The sequence below is a fragment of the Nipponia nippon genome, unplaced genomic scaffold (genome assembly GCF_047370975.1).
Source record: "Nipponia nippon isolate SJK-2023a ecotype South Korea unplaced genomic scaffold, ASM4737097v1 scaffold_24, whole genome shotgun sequence".
NCBI lineage: Eukaryota > Metazoa > Chordata > Aves > Pelecaniformes > Threskiornithidae > Nipponia > Nipponia nippon.
Window position 1 is genome coordinate 198,341 of NW_028262341.1, and position 26,901 is coordinate 225,241.

At 41.1% G+C, this 26,901-nt stretch overlaps 3 protein-coding genes across 15 annotated transcripts in view; all 3 read left to right on the top strand.

The window, feature by feature from the left end:
• Positions 1-45: 45 nt before the first annotated feature.
• Positions 46-2,676, top strand: AK6 (adenylate kinase 6). 3 transcript variants are annotated; one of them, XM_087761396.1, is made up of 5 exons: positions 46-158; positions 681-773; positions 1,119-1,177; positions 1,264-1,409; positions 1,553-2,676. In XM_087761396.1, exons 1-5 carry the CDS (start codon positions 131-133, stop codon positions 1,740-1,742), a joined length of 516 nt encoding a protein of 171 aa, XP_087617522.1. In that variant the 5' UTR covers positions 46-130; the 3' UTR covers positions 1,743-2,676. The 3 variants fall into 3 exon arrangements, with proteins under 3 accessions (XP_087617522.1, XP_087617523.1, XP_009475041.1); XM_087761397.1 differs by having other exon boundaries at positions 141-158; positions 1,076-1,177; XM_009476766.2 differs by lacking the exon at positions 46-158 and adding an exon at positions 251-390.
• Positions 2,677-2,819: 143 nt separating this feature from the next.
• Positions 2,820-16,258, top strand: CCDC125 (coiled-coil domain containing 125). Of its 4 annotated transcripts, none has more exons than XM_087761393.1 (12): positions 2,820-3,327; positions 4,021-4,396; positions 5,893-5,987; positions 7,364-7,450; positions 8,327-8,404; positions 9,134-9,219; positions 11,324-11,406; positions 12,282-12,397; positions 12,968-13,075; positions 14,098-14,269; positions 15,626-15,759; positions 15,889-16,258. In XM_087761393.1, exons 2-12 carry the CDS (start codon positions 4,126-4,128, stop codon positions 16,222-16,224), a joined length of 1,566 nt encoding a protein of 521 aa, XP_087617519.1. In that variant the 5' UTR covers positions 2,820-3,327; positions 4,021-4,125; the 3' UTR covers positions 16,225-16,258. The 4 variants fall into 4 exon arrangements, with proteins under 4 accessions (XP_087617519.1, XP_087617520.1, XP_087617518.1 ...); XM_087761394.1 differs by lacking the exon at positions 2,820-3,327 and adding an exon at positions 3,382-3,526; XM_087761392.1 differs by lacking the exon at positions 2,820-3,327 and adding an exon at positions 3,725-3,751.
• Positions 16,259-16,733: 475 nt separating this feature from the next.
• ZFYVE16 (zinc finger FYVE-type containing 16) overlaps positions 16,734-26,901 on the top strand; it is a 30,766-nt gene continuing 20,598 nt past the window's right edge. For 5 of the 8 annotated variants that reach the window (XM_087761384.1, XM_087761381.1, XM_087761385.1 and 2 more), the window contains exons 1-3: positions 16,734-16,895; positions 23,354-23,462; positions 23,652-25,825. In XM_087761384.1, the coding sequence (XP_087617510.1) occupies positions 23,393-23,462; positions 23,652-25,825 (2,244 nt within the window). In that variant the 5' untranslated portion in view covers positions 16,734-16,895; positions 23,354-23,392. Of the gene's footprint in view, positions 16,896-17,352; positions 17,527-23,353; positions 23,463-23,651; positions 25,826-26,901 lie in introns of all 8 variants that reach the window. The other 3 variants (XM_087761378.1, XM_087761382.1, XM_087761379.1) reach the window with 2 other exon arrangements.

The following is a 26,901-nucleotide window of genomic DNA, read 5'->3' on the forward strand; positions in this document are numbered from 1 at the left end:
GCGCCTGCCCGCCCGGCCGCCCGCCGGCAGGGCGGGTGACGCCATCGGCGTGCGGCGGCGGCGGTGGAGGCCCCCGCGCACGTGTCTCCTAGGCGACCAGCGGCCGCCGCCGGCGGCGGGGAGCGGCGGGATGAGGCGGCCCAACATTTTGCTCACCGGTGGGAGCGGCGGGCCGGGTCTCGGGCCGGTTCGACGCGGGAGGATGGCGGTGGTGTCCGGGGCCCGCTTGGCCCCGGCGGGGCTGCGGGCGGGGAGCGCGGCGGGGCTCGGGCTGGGCCTGCGCGGGCAGGCCCCAGCCGTGCTTACAGCCGGGGTGCCTGGGGGGGTGAGGTCCCCGTGGAGGCGGTGCCGGGATGCTCTGCTTGAAAACTTGGGGGTTTTCCGTATTAGGTAGGGCTTTTAAATGAAGCAAGGTTTACTTTTGCATCATCCCGGTTAGAATAACGTTTCTGCACGAAATGAGAGTTTTCTTCGTAGTTTTTGTTGTTTGGTTGGTTGGGTTTTTTTATCTCTAGACATTGCTTCTATTTGTTTTTCCTTGTCGTGCAGTTTTTTGCCCCCTTTGTCTTACACAAACTTAGCAACATTGAGAAACGCTTCCATTTTTACTCCTTAGAAGGTGATTTGAAGAAGACTTGCATACTGTTCTCTTACCGTTTTATATGGGTTTTTGTCTTTAGGTACTCCAGGCGTTGGGAAAACCACGCTCGGAAAAGAACTTGCGTCAAGAGCTGGGATGACCTATATTAATGTGGGTGACATGGCAAAAGAAGGTAGGCCATGTTAACAAAGCAGTCCATCAAAGTACTTTGGATATTTTTGATTTGTGGAACTACATGCTTATAGTGCACGTATTATATATTAAATGAAAACGCAATGAATTTGCTTCAACATAAATATTTTTGGTGGTATGACTTAAAAAAATATTTATGTAAGAGTAGCATACTTTGTAGTAAGTAATAAATAACACAGTTATCCTTGCATGGATTTGTAAACAAAGTGTTTCTTGCTCTGAACACTATCTTTTGTTTGTATCCTCCTGAAATAAACATAACAATATAAATAATTTTAACAGCTGCTGTTACTTCACAAAATTCCACAAATTATTTTTGCTGCAGGAGAACTGTATGAAGGTTTTGATGAGGAATATGATTGTCCGATTTTGGATGAAGACAGGGTAAGTCCAACTTCAAAACCTAGCATTTTTGTATTTTGACTTTCTGTAATTTCAGATAAGCTTGCCTATCTTTCTTTCTTTTGTAGGTAATTGATGAACTAGAAGATAAAATGAGTGAGGGTGGAGTTATTATCGATTATCACGGCTGTGATTTTTTCCCTGAACGGTGGTTTCATATAGTATTTGTACTTCGTACAGAAAATTCATTTCTGTATGACAGACTTGAAAGCAGGTATGTCAGTGGAGTAAATAAGGAGTAAAGTACTGTGTGTGACTTGATTTTTCTAGGGTATAAATTACTGATGCTCTATAGAATACTCTTTATAGATCTCTGCATATCTAAGACTGTCTCTCGGTGTTGTTCTTGTTTTCTAGAGGCTACAAAGGGAAAAAGCTGCAAGACAACATTCAGTGTGAAATTTTTCAGACACTTTATGAGGAAGCTGTGTTGTCATATCGAGAGGAAATTGTACACCAGTTACCCAGCAACACTCCAGAAGACCTAGAGCAGAATTTGGATCAGATTTTGCAATGGATTGAGCAATGGATGAAGGACAACAATTGACATTTGGTGAAAAAGGAACTCTGCTGGATCGCTTCCTGGGAGGGTTTAATAAATGACATTAATAATTCTTGTACGATAAATTACAATTTGGGGACTAGAAGAAGGTTCAGAATAGCCAGGTGGTAAGGCTTTGGAACAGCCTCTGAAGCACTCTGGGAGAGGTACACAGGAGAACTGACAGAAGTGAAAATTCAGCAGTGAATGAAAGGATGAAAATGACACGGTTGTCCTTAGTAGCAGGAACTAGGTTCAATAATTGAGAATTTTTTGGAGCTTGCAATTAAAACCAAACCTTCTCCCCTGCGCCCCCAAGAAAACTGTAAAATCCTGGTAACTGATGGCACTTTGGGAGCTTTTGATTTCTAAAGGGTAAAACAGTGTCCTGAAAAGGAGTTGGTCTGTATCTGAATTTTTAGACTAAAACCTGTTATACTCTACTGTATTCTTGAATGTGTGGAGGCTAATGTATAGTGAGGGATGTATGATATAGTTTAAGGAGGGTGCTTTGTTTTGGAGGGAGGAGAAGTGATGTGCTAAGAGGGCTGTTTTAAAATGATTACAGAGATCTTTGGGAATTACTCGTGGTGTAAGGAAACATTGGCTATATCTGCATTGGTGTGGAATACTAGTAAGTTTTCTTTCTCCTTTTTCTTTCATTATTCTCCATCACCCATCCCAATCATGGAACATATTTATCACTGCAAGTTTATCAAGGAAATACATCATTTGGCAGGATAACAAACCTGCAGCAATCCAAAACATGGTTACACTTAAAATACTGGCAGCCATTTGTTCTAATTGCTTGTAAAGCCTGGGTCCCAGGAAGGCATGGCCATGCAAAGCAGAAATAACCTTTCTTCGTTGAAAAGGTGGCTTGTAAAGCCTTGTGAAAGATTTGGTAGAAAGTGCTTGCTAATAAACTTTGCATACATGAGTTTGAAGAGTAAAACTATTTGCTTGAAAATTTCTGTTGTAAAGAGTATTATGGTTACGTATTTAGGATTCTTTTTTTTTTATTCCAAATATGGCATAGACTTCTTGTGAGATTTACAGAGGAATGCTGCATCAGCGGTTTGACCCTTGTGTAAACCAGAATGGTGAAAAATTGCAGAATTGGGACCGCAAGCTGTTGAAGCACACGCCTATGCGTGTCGCCCTGGAACAGCTGCTTTCAGGGTTGTTGCTCAAATGGGAAACCAGGTGGAGGGCGATCTCTGGTGTGGAAGCGTCAGGACACCACCAATTCTTGAGAGTGCTTTGAATGACCGTAGAATTATAGAATCATGAAGGTTGGAAAAGACCCTTAAGATCGAGTCCAACCGTTAACTGCCCACTGCCAAGTCCACCACTAAACCATGTCCCTAAGCACCACATCTACCCATCTTTTAAATACCTCCAGGGATAGGGACTCAACCACTTCCCTGGGCAGCCTGTGCCAGTGCCTAACTACCCTTTTGGTGAAGAAGTTTTTCCTAATATCCAAACTAAACCTCCCCTGGCGCAGCTTGAGGCCGTTTCCTCTTGTCCTGTCGCTTGTTACTTGGGAGAAGAGACCGACCCCCACCTCGCTACAACCTCCTTTCAGGTAGTTGTAGACAGCAATAAGGTCTCCCCTCAGCCTCCTCTTCTCCAGGCTAAACAACCCCAGCTCCCTCAGCCGCTCCTCACAAGACTTGTGCTCCAGACCCTTCACCAGCTTCGTTGCCCTTCTTTGGACACGCTCCAGCACCTCGACGTCCTTCTTGTAATGAGGGGCCCAAAACTGAACGCGGGATTCTTGTAAAGTAAAAATCATGTTTCTAAAAGCTGCTTGGGATTGTTGTAAGTGCTGTTGCAGGCAGAATATAGACCTCTATTAAAAAATCCGAACCATTAACGCCACTTGTTGCTCCAAGCAGCTCCCGGGGAGCCGTGGGCCTGCGGCAGCGGGACACCCTGCTCCCGCCGCCCCCGCCGAGGCTCCAGCCCGCCCCGGGGCGGGACCGGCAGCGCGGCGGCCGGGCGGGCAGGTGGGCCGGGGGAGCCGGGGGAGCCGGGCCGGGGCCGGGGGAGCCGGGGCCGGGGGAGCCGGGGCCAGGAGGGGCGGCGGGGGGCAGCGGGACCGGCAGAGCCGGCGGCAGCGGGGGGTTTCACCGCTTGCGTGTTTGACCGTGCGGCGGGAGCGATGTTTTCTGTCAGCCCGAAGCCGTGTTGGAAGTGGCTACGCACCAACAGGCTCATATTTTTCACTTTAATGTTGTTTTGCTGCTTTAATTATGGAGTATTTCTGTTTTTCTAGATAAAATACCTATTGATTTTGCGGGAGGCACTGTTCACATTGCCAGTAAGTGAAGTGCCCTCAATCAGGAAAAAGAAAAAAAAAAAAAACAACCAGGAGGAGAAGATGGAGGAAGCAGAAGAGGATGACATGAGATGTGGAGACTTGGGAAACGGACTTGGGAGACGACCTGGAGGTGTTTATGAAGGGGAAAATCTACAAAACTCCTATTTGTTTAGATCTAGGAAGGGAACTGGAAAGGTTTGTAATTCTCTCTTGTCAGCAAAGAGAGTGGAAGAAAGCGATGCTGCAGCTCTTCCCGGTTCAAAACGAAGCAGTTTTTACGATGAATCATTCAAAAAACCTGTTGCGAGTTCAACCCGACAAAATAACTGCGGTAAGAGTAATTTGGAAATTAATTATTCACCATCAGAAAAATCCCTGTTAGCAAAACTGAGCCGTTCAGCGGCTTCACAAGGAGTCATCCAGTTCAGTTCGAACCGTGCTCCAGAACACCGTGCGGTCTCTGGAGGATGCCGAGGAGCGCGTCTGCGCCGCGGGCCTGCCCGCACCCAGCGCAGCCTGGCGCGTTGGGTTCTGCGGCCTGCCGGCCTGCTGTCGGCATCCCAAGAGGGGATGCTCAGTGCCACTGAGGCAGCAGAGCAGCCTCCGTTCCGACACCTGCCTCCCAAAACATTTCGGTGAATGAGGCTGTGGCCCTTCTTAGTGCAGAATGACCATTTTTAAAGGGTTTAGTTTTGCATTTGAAAGTCACGTGTTAGCAAAGAGCATCCTGTGGTGGGGGACAGCCTTGTTTTCTCTAAATACATACATGAAGTTGAATGGAATTGCTTGGGTTCCTGGTTTGTTTAAGTGTGTCCTCCCAGAGATTGTATCTAAAGCTTATGGCTAAATCTTCAAAATCCTGTTTGCTATTTAGTTGAAATTTGTGAATTTGCATAGTTTTGAGGTTAGGCGGTTGTTTTTGGAACCAGCACCTCTCCGCTCTCCTGGCATTGGCATTCAGTTGTTTTTGTGAAGAAAACACTGCTGTGAATAATACCAAATTAAGGCAGCGCTGTTCATTACACTTAAGCTGCCTTGCTGTACATTTTTAGCCATTTTTAGTATTTTGACTGAAGTATTTCCATATAACTTGCTTATTTCTCTCCTATAGAGCAAGTCCCCACTATCCTCTCTACACACTGCAGTAAGCTAAACCATGTAATTACTGGTTTCAGCAGCGTCAGAGAGATGTTATAAGAGGAGCATAATTCCAATTGGTTTCACTGTCCTTCTGACGGTCTGTGTATAATGCTTGATCTTAGGTCCAGGTCTTTGACAGAGCAATATCCGTGAAAGCATGACTAAAGTCCATGTGAACCCGACTTCAATTTAGTAGGAGGCTGCATCTTAAAATCTCTCTGTGATGCTCAGTTTAAGAAAAACGGTACCAGTAGTAACCACTTGTTTAGAGGAATATTGGATCTTGTGGAATACTGTACTTCATCATGGTTTCTTGAAAATCGTCCCTACTTCTAAATAGTCCTAGCTACCTTTGTGTTGAGTATGGGTCTTCAAAAGTTACAATCTAAAAAGAATCTAAAAAATGAAATTATTTTTTGAATCAAGATGGCAATTTTGTTGTTTTTTTTTTTTAAAGGAAATTTTAAAATAATTGTCCTTATTTCAGGTCTCTTTACAACTGATCTTTTTTTCCCATTTCAGTTATTGAACTGGGAAACAATGTGTTTGAGCTCAGTTACTTACGTATTTCTTAAATCTGTGTATTAGCTCCAGAAGAAAAAAACAAAAAGATGAAAATTCACCTCTGCATGTTACCTGTGTTCAGGGTAAAGCAAATTCTCATGTTTTCTTTTGTAAATATTTTAGTATCTCACCGTTTAGTATCTTCTGTCAATCTCACAGAATCTAATACTGAAGTGTCAAATGAAGAACTAAAGCAACAACTTCAGGACACTCTAGAGGTTAGTAACCGTGCCAAGTGTGCTGCTCTTGAAATCTGCATTTTCTTTTAATGTAGCAAAGTAAAGCTAGCGTTGGTTGGTTTAGCTGAAGATCATGGCATGTCCAGAATCTTGGATGGATTCAGGTTCTTAAAATTAGAGTGCTAGTTGGAAGCCTCATTAAATTTTATGTCAGGAAATCACAGCGTGAGATGCAGTTTATACTCTTGTTATTTTGGGGGAGGGGGGAGAAGGACAAGTATTTTTAAAGGTGTAGAGAATATTAAAAGGATTGTACTCCTTTTCTAGCAGTTTTTTTATTAAGCTTGCATCCTGAAAATCTGCAGTGTAAAGAGAAAAGTCTTTAGGTTTTTACTGTATTTTTGTTGAAAGGTAGTTAACTCTTACATTTTAATTTTACTGTGGTTACATGTGTTGATGTGTTAGCATCAGCCCAGGCAGAAAAAGCAGGGTGATCTCAGCTGTGAAAATATACACTTCATCTGGCCTGTGTTCTTAACCTCAGGATAGCCCATGGTAGATCATTTTCAAGCTGTCTTAGCATGAAGAACCTTCAGTGCACAGCAAGTTAAAATGTCAAGGAGCTCTACTAATTTTCAATTAGACAAAACTGACAAATTGCCACTGCTCCCAGATACAATTTCAGTATCAATCACTGAAGTAACAGAAGTGGAAGAACTATGAAAAAAGTTTTGTATTAGCACAAGTTAACACTGATTGACCTACATAGGGGTTAAGGAAAGATAAATGTACAAAGCAGTAAATTTTCTGTTAATGCTTGGAAATTGAAAAACTGCTTTCTTCTGAAGGAGAGAATGTTACACAAAGACGTGATTGGCATGTACCTGGAGCAGGAATATGTTTTGTTGTTGTTTTGTTCTGTGCAAGTAGTGGTTTTGATCTAACAACCCTAACATGATATCTGTGCTATAGAGTATGGATATTTTGTATAATATATAGTACATTATGTTAATGTAGTGTTTATACAATATATATAGTAATATTTACTGTATTTTGTGTCTGCTGCATGTATTTGCATGCATGTATATCTGCTATTCTGTTTTGCTTACTTATTTTTAAGCTCCAGATCTGTGTTGGTATTTACAACTTTTTTAGCAAGGAAGAACTGCAGTATTTAATGGTTTATTTTCCAAATGCAGTGGAAGAGAACAGAAGGAATAATAATTACAAGTTGTCTTCTTTAAGGATTTTGTGCTAACGTGCACTGTTAACATTTCTCCATCACAAGCAAGCTATTAGTCAGAAAAGAATCATATTTGTTTTTTGAAGAGGGCAAATTTACATTGCTGTTACAGTCAAGTTTTAGCAGGATTACCTTGGCTTTTATTCAGTGTACCTCTTTTATTTTGCTTCAGGAAGTTGAAATTTTGAAAGTTGAGCTTGAAGCATCACAAAGACAGCTTGAAGGAAAAGATGAAGCCCTAAGAATTCTGCAGAGCATGGTAGGAGTTGTTCAGAAATCATTTAGGTACTTAGTGGTAAAGGAAAGGAAACAGAAGAAATTTTCCTGCCGTTCCTCATCAAAACCCCCCAAACCTTAAGTTCTTCCCAGGGCTATAATTTAAAGCATTGAGTCTGAAAGTGTCTACAGACTTGGCTTCTACGATTTACTACTTTTTCTGCATGGAGCCATCGCGGTTATTTAAGATGACTTTACTGTTGTAGCAAATTCTCCTTGAAGATCTAGCTATTTAACTTAAAGGCCTTCTTTCCAGCCCTTTAAATTACAGATTACACTTTCAATTACAGTGCTTGAAATTCTGCTGCAAAGTACAGATACTTTCCGTTGACTAATCCATCTGTTGTCTTAGAGGACAGTATGCGTTAAATGTTAGGTCAGTCTTTTGTTCACAGTTTGTAATATTTTTACTCGCTATCACAATGAATTATGTTGAAATCAGTTCCTGTTTTTCAGCCTACTTGCATAACCCATTTATAGTTCTGCAGTTTCTACCCTCAGACATTCTTACTAAGTTACACCTGGATCAAAGTATAAGTATGTTGTAACCATTTTTTTTAAGAGCTGATTTTGTGGACAAGCCCTGAAGAAGATGTGATGTCATTTTAAATGATGCTACATTTTTCAATAGAAAAGATTATGGGATTGAAACACAAGTTTGTTATGCAACATAGCTATTTAGTGACTTGAAATTACAAGCCACTGGGACTTACAAGCGAGTTGCTAGTGTTTGTAGTTCTGCACACTCCTGTTTAACTTAGAATGTGAACGTCTCTTGATGTAAAACTGGAAATTTGGCTAAAGCCAAATTAAGTAAACTTAATTACAGTATTCGACAGACTTACACCTTTTTTTGCAGGCAGTATTCAATAAAGCTACTAGTCATACAAAAGCAATGCTTCAAAAAACTGAGGAAGAAAAGAGAACTTTAGAAAAGGTAAGGGTGCATGTTTCCTTCACACCTGTGCAAAAACATACAAGTCCATTGCTATTAATAAGGGGTTATCAGACTGTTTATTTAAATCAGTACAAATCTGCCATTAGTTCCATATTTTTTTTTAAAGTATTCTTATTCCTTTTTAATAGAAAGGGAAAATGTTAGTGCATCACTCTTTTGATCTAAATGTTTTCATGCTGTAGTGTGTATAAATAATACCTGAAAGTTGTTAGAGTTCTCTCTGTACTTTCAGTTGGTCTTTGTTGTGAGTTTCACAGTCAGTCATAGTGAGTTGCACTATTTCTTAGTTATTAAGCTGGAACTGCACAACGAGTCTAAGAAATGGGTGCCCAGTTTTCATAGGGTGGATGGGGAGGAGGAAGGTGGCATTGAGCTACCTTGTTAAACCGCGTTTTATGCTCTGTTTCTCTTCCTGTGTGACCTTTCCACAGAACAGTAAGGGGACAGGGAAATGTGGCAGCGCGTGTTTGTTTTTGTCATAAGCTACTACAAGCATTAGTTCATGCCACATGGTCTGGAATTCATAGATGAGGGATGCAGAAACTTTTTGGTGTCTGGCACCAAATGTATTGTAACAGTATCACAGATTGTCATCATCGTTGGTCACTTAGATCTCTGCCAGTGCCAAACTCAGCACCAGCAGTTCCTCTTCTTCTTTTCAATGGGAGGCTTGTAAGGAACTGCTGCAGGTTTGTTTTGTTTCCACAGGAAATAAATATTTTGCAATGGGAAATTGAATTTGATCAGGACAGATTTAAAAACATAGAAGACACATGGACAGAAAAATATGACAGGTATTTGACTTACATTGTGTATCTTCGGGTTTGGTTTTTTTTTTAATTGCATTGAATGCTATATGTCTTCTTTCTTGTGTTCCAAGTTTGCTTCATTGGGTTTTCTGGGGTTTTTGTGTTTTCCTAATTTCCTTCCAGATTTGGGAAGATTTATTTAACTTTCATGCTAGTCATATTTGTATTTTTCAATTAAAACTACTAAAATTATTAAGTCTCAATTCTTTAGTGTGTATATAGGCTAGCTTTGCTAGGCTGAGTTTTCATTTTCATCCTATTAGTTTTTATGTTGGCCAGCTGGAGCCAGACTGTCCTTATTTACTTTAGATGTAAATGAGGCATAGAAAATAATGGTATGTGCATGCGTGTGGAAATATCATTTGCTGGTTAATCATTGTTTTATTTTCTTGCATTGTAGGTATGAGCATACGTACAGGTAAAATGGAATGCTTTTGAGAGAGGCTGATCAACTGGTTCTTTGTTTAAATAAGAGTTACTCTGGATGGAGAACAGGTGTGGTTAGGCAAGCAGAAGATGCCAGAGGCACTAAACTAATAATGCAATAACAGACCTTGAAAAATGTGACCAGCAGGCTCACTTATTTAAATATAGAGAAGATATCTCTGATGTCTACCCATCAGATTTACAATTATTTCAGCAGAGATTTTTATTTAAAATTTTCGAACTTTGAATCAAAGAATAAGCCAAAAGTTTACAAACTATTCATTTGTAAGAGTAGTTTTATTATGATATTGTATCTTGTTCAACAGTTAACTTAGTTACACTTGTTAAGGAATACCTCTTGGAAAACCCTTTGGCTTTCCTCACTTAAGAGAGGAGGAAGTGTAGCCAGGTAGTTTGGAGCAACAGAACTACTGTTAACTGTTGAAAGCTAGAGACGTGGCTTCAGAAAACTGCAAGCCATGAGCTCAGTCCGCTTTGCAAAAAGGTTTTCTGATATCTGAGACAGCAGGATGAGAAGCATTGTGTATTTCCCTTTGTTTACTCAAGTGAAGGAATTCTGGTTACTATTTAGTTTTAAACAAAACCATGACTTTACAGTATGCTGCATTTCCTGACAGCTGAAGAGATGCACCAAAAAATTATATTGCTTTAACATTTAGGACTTTAGATTGCCACTTTTCTATTCAAGAAGGAAATACTTAAAAACTTCAAGGAAAAAATGCATTATAAATGCATATTGTACATTCTCAGGTTGCAACGCTTGAAAGTACAGCTGTTCTTGAGAACAGTATTAAGAATACAGGAAGTTTGCTTTCTAAAATTAAGACCATAGCCATGTTGTCACATGTCCAATAACAATTTTATTCTTTCAAGGAAGTAGGAGATTTCTAAGTGTTCATAATCACAAATTTCTTTGAGTTTCTAATGGTAATGTGGTACTTAAAATCACCCCTTCTTTAACTCTGATGTCGTTGGCACCATCTACTTAGATGTGAATGATTTTTTTAATTTTCTTTTTTAATATTCACTTTAGTGTACTTGGACGCATTTAAATTGGTTGTGTGAGGGTGTGGTTTCATGAACAAGGTGAGCCTGTTTGAACAGCGCATGCTATCTGCACTCTGTATGAGTGCAGAGATTCTTGGTATTGCTCCCTGCAGAGCCACCTGCAGCCTGGATAAGGAGGACTGACTCCACAGCAGCCAACCTGGCATAGCCTGCTTGCTTAGCCTTGGTTCTGTGCCAGTCAGACTAAGCCTACACACAGAACTTTTCTTCAGAGAGTTAGTTAGGAGTAGTTTTAGGTTGCTTATTGGCCCCTGGCTAGCAGATTTGGATCTAACAGCATACTACTTATTATTGGTACAGGTATTGTAATGGAAAAATTTTACAATATTTTCCATTAACAAATTTACAAGTGAGGAAACTGCTTGTATAATGCTGCATGGATAATATCTTGTCAAACCGAATACTCGACTCTTTTCAGTTTTGCTTTTTTTCTTCAATCTTCTCAGTAATCCTAATTTTAATTTGCAGACATATTAGATACAGTGTTTTAACAGGCTAATATTTTTTTTAATTTGGGTGTCCATTTTAAAATATTTTTTTAAAAGATAATACAGCCTTTTTCTAACTTCTACAGGATATATTGTGAAAATGCAGCTCTTAAGGAAGCATTGAAACTGAGAACAGAAGAAGTTAAAACTCTTAGAGCTGAAAATGCAAGTAAGCCACCAACAGCTATTCCTCATCACATACTGTTTCTCAGGAATAATTCAGGATTTAGCTATGAAGAAAGCTTTCTGTCAGGACAAGTCTCTTGTTACTGGCAGCTGATATTAGTGGATACGCAGAAACCCTCTTTAAACAGACAAGTTGTGTTTGTTTTTCATCTCACATTGTCACTTGAACTGAAAAAAAAACATGAAATGATAGGAAAAGTCAGGTATGCATAGCTTAAAGAGTAGATCGGGTGTGAAAGAAGTATACCTATCTTATCTCACTGGCCTGGTGACATGCTGGGCGTGGAGGGAAACAACCGGTCCATGCTCTCACTCCTGTCCTGGAAGGAGGCAACAGCAGCCAGGAGAGCCACTGAGTGCTCCTGCTACAATGACAATCTGTGTCAGAGACGTTCACTTTTAACATACCCGCTTAAAGATTCCCATAGCACAAACTTTGAGCTATTCAGCGTGTTGGTTTTACAGGGGAGGTTTTCGAACTGCAGGCTGTGCAGGCGTCTGGCTGGGTCAGATGGCTCCAGACCCTTTCCCTTGTTTTGGGTTTCCAAAAAGCTTTAAAATAGCTGACATACGTCATTATTTTCCCAATATTGTGCTATTCTAAAAGAGCCGCTGCCTTAGTTGTAAGTGTAGAAAGAGATGAACACTTAGTACTGAGGCAGTAAGTGGGCCATCACCTCTGGGAAAACACAAAAGGAAAGACAACTGGGATCTCAGTTTCTGGATCTGTGTAGTCTCATGACATTCCCAAACTGATGCTTAAACTACAGAACCGCTTAATTTGGGTGTAGTTAAACCCAGAAATTAAGAGATCAGAGCAGCAGACTTTTTAATCACTTTCCTTATTTTATTTCATAGTCCTGAATCAGCAGTGCTTGGAATTTCTTGCAATGCTAGATGTAAAACAACAGAAGGTTGTTCAGGAAAACATGTCCTTGAATAAAAGTGACATTACAGATTTCACGGGTCTTGAAGTAAGTATGACTTACATGTTTTTTAAAATGGCTGGTTCAAAGGTATGTTTATATTCAAAATATATAGATAAATTTTGCTTACGGATTGTTTAGCTGTTTCTTTGGACCCATTTTTAGCTAATGACAATATGCCCTTGCATGCCTGTTAATTTGTTTTCTAATTTGTGGTGCATCATGATTCCTATCTTGCAAAGAAAGAATAGACAGAAGGAGCATCAGGCCATCTTTCACAAGCCAGCATGCTTATTTTTTTCTTCCTAATATCTTAATTCTTAACTCCTATGTCTACTGCTTTACTTTACTGAGTGAAAAAAAAATTATGAGGTCTGCAGGGAGTGGCATACAAACGCTGACAACTTTTGCCTTTAGGTTATCTTGCAGAAAAATACATTTCACGCATGTGGTTGTGAGTCAAAAGAAATCATGCCTAAATCTCTTGTAGCTTACTTCCCCTGACCCTTATGCTCCTTTTCTAGTTTCAGGATGGTTTTTTGCTAGTCGTGTGGCATCTCTTGGATTGCGTGTGTATGCAGATAGATACTTAACTGGTGGTCTGTTTTGGATTTTAAGCTGGCAGTTCTTGGAGCCTGCACCTGCAGTACTTCTGGGGGGCAGCCTTGTCCCTGTGCTAAAATGGCAGCTGTAACTCGGAAGCAACTTCTGCATCTCAAGCAAGAGGTAATGCTGCTTGGCTTAGACAGGAGCAAGCAGAGGGGTGCTTGTGCTCAAAACCAAATAAAACCAGAAACTCTCTACTGCAGCTTACACAAACTAAGATGTCTTAAAAGAAGAATGCTTCTCAGAAATAATGTAATGTTTGTTTGTAATGCTTGTAATGCCCTAACTTTTGCTAATATAAAACTGTAATTATGATCTCAGTCAGCTTTACTAGTAAAAAAAAAAATCTCATTCTTTTTCCTTCCACACATATTTTTTAATCTAAAAGAAGGAAAAAACACTCTTAAGTGTATGCACTCTCTAAATGTATACAGAGTGTGAGCACAAACTAGGACTGAGCCTTTACCTTCCTTCCTGGCAGTGCATTCCACCCCTCCCTCACGTTGACATCAGCACTCACAAGCCCACTCACCCAGCGAGGTCAGGAAGCTGATTGTGCTGAAAACTCTGTACTTACATCATGCTTAAATCAATAACGTGATTTTCAAGCTCTTCAGGTTTTTAATTTAGTGAAATTCTGTAATTTTAGAATTTGTATTCTAATTTGTATTTGACTCTGCAAATGTGGTAACCGTCCTCGTGGTCCCACTGCAGAAGTTCCAGCTGACTTAGAGGTTTTGAAAAGAAGTACGGGTGTGTCCCTTTTGTACCAAAGTTATTACCCCTGATGGGGATACCATTCTGTTGCTCCTGGCCCGGCTGGCATGGGACATTAATGGCCTCCTTAAGCTCTTCTGCATGCGCAGAGATCAATGGGCACTGCTGGCAGCTTCTCTGTGTAGATGGGTGGTGATGTGTGCATGCATAGAAGAGGAAGGGTAAGGACTTCAATGCACATTTCAAAATGTGTTTCTTAATGTGGCGAGAAAGCACTTCGTTTGGTTTCTACTACTTCCTTGATTATATTTATTTAAAAGTTGTCCATGTTAATAGCTTCAGTCTGTCTCTTAATATAAATTTTAAATCTGCTATTGCTTCCAAATTACTTAATATACTTCAAATTTTTTCTGAATTAAAACTAGATTGAACATCTGAAGAAGAGTAAAGATGAGGCTTATATAATGGCAGATGCCTTCAGAATTGCATTTGAGCAGCAGCTGATGCAGAGGAAGGACCATGCCCTGAAGCTTGCAGAAGTGATAAAGATTAAGAAGGAAACGAAATTTATGAACTGGAGACGTCTGAAAGACGATGGTAACTGGGCATGCTATATATCTGTAATGGTTGAATAGAAAAGAAGTTAGCTGACAAGTGGCACAAGCAGGCTTTCTTCCTGTATTAAATGTATATCTGTGGTTTAATTGCTGACTGAGGTTTCTGAAGAGTTGAGAAAAAAGGAACGAAGTTGTGTCAAAACTGTAAATACGTTAAATAGCATGTCATGTAGCTGAAGAACTTCCAGTAGAAGTTTAGCATGTATCATGTAGGGTGTCTGTGTATAAGTGGACTATATAAATACTACTGTAGGTCATTGGAGCTACCAGTCTAGGCTTTTAATGTAACCTTTTCTTATTACACGTTCATGAACTATATTATCTGAGTAAGAACATGCTAGAATAAATAAGCTGTTATCCAGGATGACAATAACATTCTGGATATTAAAGATGCTTATTATGAAAACAGCACAAAAAAGCTAATATCTGGCAAGTTTAGCCTGGCCATTTTAGCAATTTAATGGGCTGGGTTTTTTTCAAATGATGTCTGTATAAGACTTAGGGAAGGAGGAGAAATGCAAAAAAATATATACTGAGCTTTCACTGAAATACTAAATACAATACATTTTTTTATTATGTATGTGTATCTACATCAGTATTTATTACTCTTCTTATACTTCATGTGGTCATCTGTGAGTTACAAAGCACTCCGTAAAAGAGGCAGAATTCTTACTACCCTTTTCTTCTTTAAGAAAAAGGCTAAGGAGAAGTATTTAAGTGTGTATGTCATGGTCAAAAGCATAGCAGAATTTAGGACTGGCACTTCAAGATTTATTTGTGTTAGCCATTGACCTGGACGTGCCAGGCATAGAAGTTTGGTGGGTCTTCTAGATTTCTTGAGCAGCATCAGCATGTAATACTAAAACAGCATACATCTTGAATATCTGTTCCCCCTATACCAATGTCATTGTTTCCCAGCTCTATACCCTGATACATAAGTTTCATAATTTTAATGTATTTTAATCTTTTTAGAAATCTTAGAAACTTTTAAACAGCTTGTGTCAACCCTTTTTTTTCAGGCTACCTACTGTTTAAAAACAAATTACCACAAATTGTTGTTTAACTAAAGTGTTAAAGTATATTTTCCATACAGCGAAAATAATTTTATTTTCAATTTGCTCATAAATACGATGAAAGGTCTATTTAGCCTTTAAGTGATGCTAAGGGTGGTGCTGCGTGCAAGTAATCTGCTGTTATGTACAGTGGGAGAAGCTGTAGCTTGCATTGCCCTTTTAGAGGAGATCGTTCAGAATTGAGTTTTATGCATGCCCATTTTATCCCAAAGTAGTTTTTCTCTTCCTGAGTTCCACAGTTCATGTACTTCTGTTTTCCTTAGGATGTGTCAAGTTAGAAGGGAACAAGAACAGTCTGGGACGAAAACTATCTGGCCTGCTGTCATCAGATGTGGACTGCAGGAGAGTTGAAGAGCTTGACAATCCTCATGAAATCCTGAAGCTGTTAATAGATTTGGTTAGTATTTTGTTGAACTATCCATCGTGAGTCCCTAGGGGAGCAAATATAGCTGTCCATTTACATAGTCTGCCTTGTTCTTAGCTTATGAACTAGTTTCTTTTCTTTCTCTTTTAAATAAATACCCAGGTAAATGACAAAGAGGAGGCTCTGGCTCATCAGAGAAAGGTTAGTTACATGCTAGCTCGCGCAATGGAGACGAAAGAGGATGTTTTGGAACAGGATAAAGGAAATGGCACGCTGGGGAGTCGTCAGTATGAAGCCCAGGGGTCATCGGGCCCTGTACACGCCTGCTGCCAAAACCTCCGTTCTCAAAACAGTATTTCTTCAGTTCCCAGTGCAAAAATATTTGAAAATCCGGTAAAAGTGCTTCAAAAGTCACACTCCTGGCCATCAGAGACTACGCACTGCGAAGAAAATTATCCGTGTGGAAAAGCAGACGAAACTGTAGTCATCTCTATATAGCCATCTGCTGGAATAAATTTATTTTTTAAAAAGATCTTGTGGAAATGCCTAAAAACGTCCTGTGGTTACATCACTGGGGGCCAAGCTGGGACAATGCATTAGCCGATACCATCTTTAATGGTACGGTAATAGCGCAGTAACTATTGCTTTGGCGAAACAGCCCGATTTAAATAACACTAATTTCCAGACAAGATGAGGCAGCTCTCAGTTGTCCGAACCCTCGCTTTTGCCCACCCCTTCCCTGACTCCACATGATCTGGTGACGAGACTGACGGAGCAAGAGTCACGTCACCGCGGAGGGTGACGTCAAAGGGCGGGGGCCAGGGCACGCGCCGCGCACGCCCGCCGCCCTGCGCGTGGACGAGGGGGGCGGCGCCCTCTGCCGGCGGGGCGGGGCCGCGTCAATCACACCGTCGGCTCCGCCCCCTCCGCCGGCTGGGCGGAGTGCTGCTCTGCGCAGGCGCGGGGCCGCGGGTGGGCGGGGCCGCGGCGGCCGGGAGGGCGGGGCGCTGCCGCGCACGCGCGGAGCGGCGGCTGGGCGCACAAACAAGGGGCGGCCTGGAGGGGAAGCGCTGGCGGCGGGGGTGTCGCCTGCCGCCCCACAGCAGGAGCGGGAGCGCGTCCCCCTCGCCCGGCGGCCCGGGAGAGCAGCCCTGCCCCGCCGCCTGGGGGTGAGGATGTGGGGACGGGGCCGGCGGGAGCCGCGGCGGGGCCGGGGCGCCGAGCGAGGCGCGGAGCGGGACGCGGAGCGGGACGCGCAGCCCCGCGGCGGTCACGGGTGTCTTGCCGCCGGACGGCCTCCCCACGCCGGTAGCCGCGGCCTGCCGGGCCGCTCTTCCTGACGGGGAGCCTGGGCGGGGCGGGGGGCGGCTGGCCGCCGTCTGCCGGCGCTTCCCGAGGCTCCCGGCCGGGGTCGGGGGGCCTGCGCCGGGGCAGAGGCAGGAGCCGCTGTGGGCCGCGGGCGCCGCACGAAGGGATGGGGTCTTCGGAGGCGCTCGGCGCGGCTCTCAGCCGGCTGCGTGTGTCCTGCCCCCGGGGCTGGCAGCGGCCTGGCGTTAGCGCTGCCCTCGCCGCGGCCAGCTCGTTTTGCGGGTGCTGACTGCCTTTGTCTTACCCGGCCTGGCGCAGATGCGTGTCTCGGTTGAGGAGAGCGTCCTGAGCTGGCGGCATCGAGCGCTGAAGTTTATTCCAGGCCTGAGGAAGAGCTTGGGCACTTCACAACTGATAAGTCTGTCATTAGTCAGGGAAACTTCGTGCAGTCTCAGTAGCACCAGTGAATGCGCTCTTTGGAAATGGAGAATGGTAATGACACAAAAACAGACCCATGTGGGTTCTTAGGGTACATTTTGCTACTTGCACACTGTAGCAGCTGACTGCGTAGCACTATTACAGCACTTAATGCTGTGTCGCACATATTAGATGGCTTAGGTGGATGAATTGCCCCTAGTGGTTTAGAGATATTAGTGATGTTTTTGCTTACTTCTGTTCCATGTTCCATTTATCTTGATACAGGGTACAGAGTATAATGGACATGCTTACACCATGCACTTACAGGCATTAAATGTTTTAAGACATGCTTCTGGGTAAACTGGGAAACGTTCTTAGTCTGTATTTAACTATAAGCTATAATGGCAGAGAACTGGTTACTGGAGACGTGTAGAGCACAGAAGAGGATCCAGTTGACTGCCAGTACTGGGTGCTGTTGGCGTCTAGTGCTGTATTGCTGAGGTTGTCTAATATGAATATCTGGTTATTAATAATGCAAATCAGAGAAGATGAGAAAATTGAGGGAACACTGGTTTCCGTTGAGGAAAGACCTTTTAGACTTGATGTAGTAATCATATTCTCATACTCATTTTCTAATGCTGATACGACTAATGATGATGGCACTGTGGGCAGTATGTGAAAGATGCATTTGTTCAGTCGAGCAAGTGGATTCTTCAGCTGTGGGCCTGGCTGCTGATGGTACTGCTGATGTGTTGGAACACTGCTGAAAATCAGTAATTGTTGACAGACATTTTTTTCTGTGTGGTGTCAATGATGCTCTTTTCTGTGCAGAAGAGCTGTAACAAATTACTGTGGATGAACGAAAGAAAATCTTCAGGAGCTGAAGATGTCAGGATAGAGTTGTCTGGTTGGTGTTGGTGATAATGCCGTAATGTTGTTGATAGAGTTTTGTTTTTCTGAAGAAATTGTGTTGAGCTAATAAAATTTTGTTCTTTAAGCAGGGCAGCTTAATTTTTTTGCAGCATGCCACATAAGCTTTTCCTTACGTGTCTGAAAACTTCTGTAACTTTTGTCTTCAACCCCTGATTCAGCTAGTAAATCTGCAGTGGCAGCAGCCGCTGCAGTTTTTGGGTTGGATAATATGTTGCCTTGCTCAGCAACAATCATTTTAGTTTTTATTTGACAACATTTAAGTTTTTCACAAAGCATTTGCTCACTTCTAATGAACTTTCCTGTTAAGTTGATTGCTGATGAACTCCATGTGCAGTTGTACCCTTAAATTTCTTTTTGTTTGTAGGGCCTTAAGCTTATGGCTAGGTGTATGGCGTAGGGATATTGGAGGGGGGTGAGAAAGAGAAAGCTGATAATTACTTAATTACCCCTTAAGGTGGGAAAAGAGCATACTGTGCTTGATCCAGCACTTCACTTCTATAGCGCTGCGAACTTAGATAGTTCTTAATGGTTGTGTTTCTGTCAGAGGCTTTGTTCTAATTAGTAGTTGCTGGGTGGTAAGCTGGAAAAAAATACTTAAATCCTGTTGTGAGGATAAAAGCTCCAATATAGCTGTCTGCTCAGACTAAATGTAATGATTAAACACAATGATGGAGTCCAGATAATGTAACTGTGCTATGAGCAAAAAGACTTTCCTGGTAACCTGACATTAAGATGGCTACTGCAGTCAGCTTTCAGGAGTGAAGACCTATGTGCATATATGTGTGTGTTTCTTTACCTCTAAATCTGATCTTGGGTTGTTTTAGCATGCTCCATATAAAAGCAGGCCTGGATGCTGCAGTGGTAATTAGCTGTGACTAGCTGGAGATCTGGTAATGCCTATATATATTAACACGACAGAGAGTGTTTTTCAGGGATTCTTAAACATCAAAAGGCAGCTTGTAATCAGACATTAAACTAGTTAGCTGGTAACAATTAACTTGTCCATTTTATTTTACAAGTTATCGCCACTGAAAACTACTAACCACCGCCATTTAGAGAGACTGAATTTGAAAAAAAAAAAAAAAACGACAGTCCATCCTGTAACTTGGCCATTCTCTATCCTAGCAGACTTGTGTTATCTTCTCCTTTAACTAAGACTGTCTTGAGAAGTCCCTAGTGGAATGTTGGTTTTGAACTCTGGAATACGTGCCTATTATATTAGAAGTGATTTATAAGGGGTGTAAAAGAAGTGGCCTATAAAGTGTTTTTAAATGCACTGACACACTTGCACTCGTTGCACAGTCATCCAGATCACAGTATTTGCTTCCCTTAGGTAACAGTTTTTATGTAGTAGAATTATTGGCTATGTTTCTTAAGATACAGTCTTTATGTAATTTAAAGTGTGGTATTAGGAGTTTGCCAGAGACCAAGCCTCGTCTGGGCAAATAACGTAAGCAAACCTCTGCTCTTCTCTTTTGTTGCATTTAAGCTTGCCTCTTGGAGGCCTCAGAAGGTAAAGAAGGGCATTTGACTAGGTGTCAATGTGATGTACATATGAGCTGTTCAGAATCCTTCCCGAGGCTGCCACAGAAAAGCTCGCTTCAGCACTGTTCACACCAGCTGTTCCAGGTACTGGCTTCCTGGGTTCACCATGGTGACTGCTGCCTGGCATAGCAGTTGAGTGTTGTTAGTTTTCCATTAAATAAACCTGGGTAAGGTAATGAAGAATGCTGGTCTTGAAATCAGGGCAAAAGTGAAAGCTTTGAAAGATAAGAGATTTAGGGTGAGCTTGTTTAGAAACATACCAAATGTTTACCTAGAGAAGTAGCAAGTACTCTTAGTCTGCTTTTTTGTGGTACATCAACAAAAAGTGTTGTTCTGTCTTGAAGCTGAAGAATACTTAATCAGCAAAACAAGAGTTGACTCTTAACTGGGGAAAAAAAAAGAATGTATCTTTGCCAGTGTGTGTACTTGGGTTGGGTGTGTGCTGCTCTTCAAGTGAGATTAGCTGCTGCTTAGGGAAGTGAGATGTACATAAGGACAAATGGTGTGGTGAGAATTACACCTGTAATGTGTAGAATGTGACCTGTGTCTATCTATTAATATGTCATCTTTGGTGTATTTCTGGCTGAAGAAGTAGTAAGTGAGCACCCCAGCACTTCTCTTGACATCAGGCCTTGTAGTTTACTTCTACAGTAGACAGTAGGATGTCTTAAGGAAATAACAGACCTAATTAGCTCAGTTCAGCACAGTAATCTGTGAAAGTATCTCTCTCAAACTAAATATGAAAGATTTTTTGTAACAGCTTCTGTTGTCATTGAGATACCTGAACAAAGTTCATTTCAGAGGACGTCTTTAAGTCTATTTTATTGGTGATAGATGTTTGTTTCCTTTGTTAACAATTAGTTTTTTCTAAAAAACATTTATTACTGATTTAACAAATAATCAACATTCTGATTGCAGTAAATAGGGAGCTTAACTTGCAGGGCTGTAACTCTGCAAACAGAGTGAAGCAGCCACATCTACAGATCCTTGCCAGGACTTTGTGCTAGGTTAGCATTTGTTTCACTTTGGAGGCCTGTTTTGGTGGAGAAACAAGCAAAAAACCAACTTTGTTCTCCCTCTAAAGTACATGACTGTCTATCTTTTTAGCTCTTTGGCCTCGCTTCTTGTGAGATGAGGTGAGAGTGGGTGCCAGTAAAAACGAAGGCTTGGGGAATGTGTGGCTGGAGAGTGGTGAGAGGCCTGTGACCACCCCCCCTTTCAGTCACAGCTGTTAGCCTGCACATCAGTTGTCACTTAAGTTGTACTTGAGTGGTAAGGTTGTATAATATATCCCTACAGAGAGTAAAAATCAACATTATGTATTTCTTGATCCCCAGTTTTTCTCATAATCCTTCAATATTTCTAGCTTATGTGGTCTGTTAGACTAATTTTTGACCATCAGTTTTGTTGCTGTCCATAAATATATGCTTTAAGGATGGGATCTGGACTTCAATGTCTCTTGATGAATCACCAAAAGCTGTTAACCTTGGATGACTCTTAACTGAAACAACTTCCATTTCAAGTTGCAATCTCCCACTTGCCATGAGGTTGGGAAATGAGTTGTTACAGGCAAGAACTGCATTCACATGAGTGTAAGAGAAATGGCATTAAGTATGAACTTATTGCTATTCGATGCTCATTAGATAGCTGTGTGAGACTTAAAGTACGGTGCAGCATGCTGAAGACTGTTGGAGTGACTAATTCATGGCCATGGATATCAATACAGTGGTGTATTCAGATTGTTTATTTTTTGCTTATATATGGGCACAAAGTACTGCATTAAGTTACTGTTTGTTTCACCTTCCTTGTGCTTTGCAAGTCTCTAGTTGAACTATATATTAGCTTAAAAAAGTATTCTTGTCACATGCATACTTATGTGGTAGTAAGTGAATGCACCTGATCTGAACCATTCAGTGAGAGGAAACCTTACACTTCAGTGGAATAAGTAGGGCCTAGCATCTAGACCTGTAGCTGCAGTGTGGCTGAAGTGATATGAGAGGATTTAAGTATTTCTTGGAGCTCTAAGCATTGAGAAGAGGCAATACTAGATGGTCAAAGGGCATTGGACAGGGTAGCCTGTGAAGTCAGCCAGTGCAGAGACTAAATGCACTGATAAGAGTAGAAAGAAAACTACACAGACCTCCGCAGGTCTAGTTTCCAGACATAGACTAAAGGTATCTGAGTTGCTTCAGTTTACTTAAGGGAAGTGTAAATAACATCTTGATTTTAAAGATGTTAAAGGTAATTGCACAGTATGGGTGTTCAGACATGAAAAAGATGTGGCATTAAAAGCACTTCAGAATGACCAAAAAGGCATAACATTGAGTGGCTGGAAATCTTCATTAAACAAATGAAATGGGATGTTTTGCGATAGGGAATGTGATTAATAAATAGCTTTCTGATAAGCTGGTAAGTCTCTAAAAAGAGATTTAAAAAAAAAAGAGATTTTGTTTGAGTCTTGGAGAAAGTTAGAGTTAACGGTTTTTGTGTTTTGAGTAGAATAGCGATGATGAGCTGAATTACCATGTTGCATTTTTTTTTCCTGGCCTTGGAGGAAGGTTTAAGAAGAGGATTTAAAGGCAGCTTGTTGGTCATCATGGGGGAGGAGTACTGACCTCAACCTGCTTAAACACACTGCAGCTCCACGTTAAGAGAACTGTGTCACACTTCAGTGCTTCAACTGGTTATCTACTTTATGGTCCTGATATATTTTAGGTTTTAGCCTGTGTTTAGTCTTATCTGAAACATTTGGTCATAGCTGAAAGTAAATTGAGGTCAATTGGTTGGATAGCTTGGGAACTAAGAGAATCTGTTTCTTTAAGTGTCGTTTTCACATGCTCAGTGTTGAACTGGTGGTCAGGTTTGAACTCCTAAAGGCAGCTTTTTTTCTTGCTGGCACTTCTGCTGACAGAAGGATACTTTTTTGTGCTTCCTACTGCAGTTTAAAGTGTGAAATATCTGGGATTATGTGGGCATCATTTATTTAAACAGTTCACTTGTGTTGCAAGGGTAATGATAGCCTGTTTTGGTTTTTTTGCCTGTGAACTGCATGGTGTAAAATGTATAGGCGGTCAAACTAGAAGACCCTAGTATCCCTTCGGCTTTTAAACTTCCTGACATTATAATGCCATAGTATGTGCTTTCAGATGCATTTGGTTTTAATAAGGCAGCCTCAGTTTCCTGATTTAAGGTGGATTTTTGAGCATATTGTGCACAGTGTACTGAGTATACTGTAGAGCGTATTCAGAGTACAGAGAGCCTGACAATCTGCAGCCTTGTTTGTACTTATATTTTGTTTACAGGGAGAGAGAAGACAGTGTTATTAAAAAGAAAAAAATACTTCATAGAAGTTATCTTCTAATAATAATACTTTGACTTTGTAAACAGCAAAATGCTGTGGATGAAATGCTGTATCTCTTTTTAGGTTTAAGAAGGCTAAAGCTTCACTAGAACTGTAACTAGAATGGACAGTTACTTTAAAGCTGCGGTCTGTGACTTGGACAAACTACTTGATGAATTTGAACAGAATACAGGTTAGTTCCTGTGCTGCCTTGTTCTCCAGCATAATAATATTGCTCAAATGACTGTTACCATGGAATTTGAAAGTAACATATGCTAAATAAAAGCTTGTATTGATGAATAGATGGGATTTAGAGGGAGTGGACTGTGAAAAGGGAGAAGTTTTATAAACTTCGCTTTTGATCTCTCTTTGCTTAAAATAGATGAATATGACTGCTACAGAACACCTCAAAATCCATATGACTCAAAACATCATTCGCTTTCTTCAGTTCTGGATTGCTTACAACATGTATGCCCAACACCAGAACTGCAAGAGGATGCTGACAATTGTACTTCATCAGAAGAAATCTCTCTAGCTAGCCACATTGGAACAAGTGAAGCGCTTCTGAGTTATTCACCACAAAATGAGAAGAGCATTGCCGGACCTGATCTTTTGTCCACTGTGGACAGTGGTTCCTTAAATGAAATTCAGGCTTCAACCCTGGGAAGGTGTAGTATACCTGTGTGTGATCTTGTTAGTGACACAGGTAACTTAATCCATTCAGTGGCTGCTCACGAAGATACTCAAAAGTTGCAGCCAGATGACTTCCAGTACAGTGAAGGTTTGGTTGGCTTTGGCATATCTTGCATACCTGTTCCTACTTGTGTGTCATCAGCTGGTTGCAGTGGTGTTTCAAGTACAGAGCAGAGTGATGGGGACTCAATGCTACAAGAATCAGGACATCTTAAAACAGAGGAGATTAATCACTTAGCTTTAAAATCTGACAGTTATGCTACAACAAAGATCTCAGATCCATGTGATGATCAACACAGGACAGAATCTGTAAAGTGCAGTGAAATATTTGATCAGCCTGAACAAACTGCTCGCCTCAATACTGCACATGTCCCTGTAACATCAGAGAATTCAAATGCATACAATCCCAAAGATGAGAAAGCATATGAAAAATTGCCTTGTGAACCACAAGATGAAAGTGCAGTAAGCAGAGAGATGTATGGAAGAAGTGCCATAGAAATGGTAGACTCAAAAGATGACAGTAATGTTGAATCCATGCCTTCAGATCTGCCAAAGAGGCCTCAGTTGCACAAAAGCCATGCAACATTACCTGCAAATTGTGTTTTACCAGGCTCTTCATATGAAACAGGAGCTGAAGTAGAATTGGAAAAGAAAATCACAGAAGAGAATGTACGTGGTGAAGAATTTAATACCAATGAAATTCTAAACAGTGTTTCAACTTCATCTATTTCAGTTGAGGATGTCCAGACCTCGCTGTCATGTCTTCCACTTCCTGTATCTATATGTGGTTCACTAGTTGCAACAGAAGAAAAAGTTAATCCTCTACCTCAGAATGAAGTGGAGGAGGTTATTGGTGATATTTTAACTGTTCATTTTGGAAAGTCTAAAACTGATCTCTCCAGCAGGGAATCCTGCAAAAACACTGACTTGCATGAACAGGAAGGATATGTAGCTAAAATCAACGAAAGTGTTGTGGAAAAAAGGACAGATGGAGAGAAGTATGATACTGAGAATGTAGTTGATGACAGTGATTCTCAGCAAATCAAAGCTTTTGCTTCTGCTTTTCTAGAATACGATGCTGAGCCATATGGTATTGGTATAGACTCTTACTATAATGAAAGTATGAGCCCAGGTATGGCTGACTTTACTGTTGAGGAGAATGTTATTAAAAGTGATACTCTAATAAGCGATGCTGAGCTTGATGATTTCTTGTATGGACAAGGTCTTCAGTCCAATGTGTTGAAGTCTTCAGACAATGATAGTAACTTAATGGAAGCTGATGCAGATGAAGGGAATTTAACAAATGTGAACAACCTGGATTTCACAGAGGTCACTGAAGAACACGTGCAAGCAAAACTGGAGGAGATAACGAGTAGTAATAGTAATCTTAAAGTATCTTTTACTGCCAATGAATCCGAGTTTGCAGCAGAAGAGAGTATGTCTTGTATTCAGGACATGACTGAGAGTGGTAGTGAAGCACTAGTTTCTAATGTTCATACCGAAGGTGCAAGACCAAAGCAGTTGCTTGGCCTTTCCCAAGGAGCTGTTGGTCAGAGACAACTGAATAGAACCGATGTACTTGAGAGAGAAAACCAGGAAGCTGGTTGTGTTACCCCAGAAGCTCCTCTCTCAGGCACCAGCGTAAATGTTGGTAAAAACTCTGACCCTGCACACTCTGGGGAAAGCAGCTCTGAAGCTGGAGGAAGTCAAACATCTGAAAATGTAGACTCACTTAAAATACCTGCAGCTCTCTCACGGAAACAGCCATTGTGGGTTCCTGATTCAGAGGCACCCAACTGCATGAATTGCCAAATCAAGTTCACTTTTACAAAAAGACGACACCACTGTCGTGCATGTGGAAAGGTAAGTTATGGGAAGGGGGTCCTGTGTTACTGAAAGCAAATGAATTCTGATTTAGGGATAACCAAAATACAGAAGGGAAAGAATATTGACAGAATTTTTCTAGGCTTGAAGTATTTTATTTTTAAAAAAATTTTTTTCCTTTATAGAAATGTAAAGACAGTTGGAAAAGACTGATATTAGTTAAGAAACATATGGCCTTTTTTGTGAAAATAATTAAAGGGAAGTAGAGAGAATGTTCTTATTTTATCTTCCCATTACTGGCTAGACTCATGTGTTTTGCATAGAACAAGGAAGATGAGACACTACTTCATAGTAGTCATAGTGAATCAGCTTTTCCCTCAGCTTTTAAATTAAGCTTAAGTATTTAAGCTTAAAAAAAACCATGGATGATGATGTCTGCAATTCAGGTAAGTGGTTATACTAGCTGTAAAACACCGTCCATGAATCTGGAAGAATTGCATTCTTTCAGGAGCTGTAATAGCAGTACCAATGCAAAAGATTTACAGCCTAAATCTGTCCTCCTGTGTGTCTAGATATATAATTTTCCTGGGGAGTTATCTCAGGGGAAAAGTATGCTACTTTTGTGGGGTGAATGGTACTCGCCAACAGAGCAAGTGATCTGTAGAACATTTTTCAGCCTGTCTTCTGCAGTGAGTAAATAATGTCAAAGCTTATTCTTAATCCAGAATTCCCACGTGAGTTGCTGTGGCTTACACTTGTACTAGTGTGTAAATGGAAATACAGTACTAATGAACTGATTTTTCAGTGTTCTTCTGTAAGCTTTATGGATGAGGAGATAGAGCAAAGACTAATGTCAGTACTTACTAACTTTTTGCATCCGCAGTATTGAGAGGCATCGGGACAGGCTTGGTAATTTTTTCCCAGGATACCTCTTCTATCACTCTGTATTCAAAGCATAGTACCTGTTCACTTCAGGTGCAGTAAGTGTGAACTAAAATGTAGGTCTGAATTTGGGTGCCAAGAAGACTTAAGAACTCATTATGACAACCTGGAAGTTGTTGAACTTAATCATTTGGCAGAATATCCTGTATAAGTTTTGTAACAGTTTAAAACAC

What these genes read in the sequence shown, in the direction of transcription:
- AK6 (XM_009476766.2), top strand. Translation starts at nt 354, where the DNA reads ATGCTCTGCTTGAAAACTTGGGGGTTTTCCGTATTAG. An exon ending in CGATTTTGGATGAAGACAGG is followed by an intron (nt 1,178 to 1,263) that starts GTAAGTCCAACT and finishes TTTCTTTTGTAG; the next exon opens with GTAATTGATGAACTAGAAGA. An exon ending in TATGACAGACTTGAAAGCAG is followed by an intron (nt 1,410 to 1,552) that starts GTATGTCAGTGG and finishes CTTGTTTTCTAG; the next exon opens with AGGCTACAAAGGGAAAAAGC.
- CCDC125 (XM_087761393.1), top strand. Translation starts at nt 4,126, where the DNA reads ATGGAGGAAGCAGAAGAGGATGACATGAGATGTGGAGACTTGGGAAAC. An exon ending in TCTTAGAGCTGAAAATGCAA is followed by an intron (nt 11,407 to 12,281) that starts GTAAGCCACCAA and finishes TTTATTTCATAG; the next exon opens with TCCTGAATCAGCAGTGCTTG. An exon ending in TGAAGCTGTTAATAGATTTG is followed by an intron (nt 15,760 to 15,888) that starts GTTAGTATTTTG and finishes ATAAATACCCAG; the next exon opens with GTAAATGACAAAGAGGAGGC.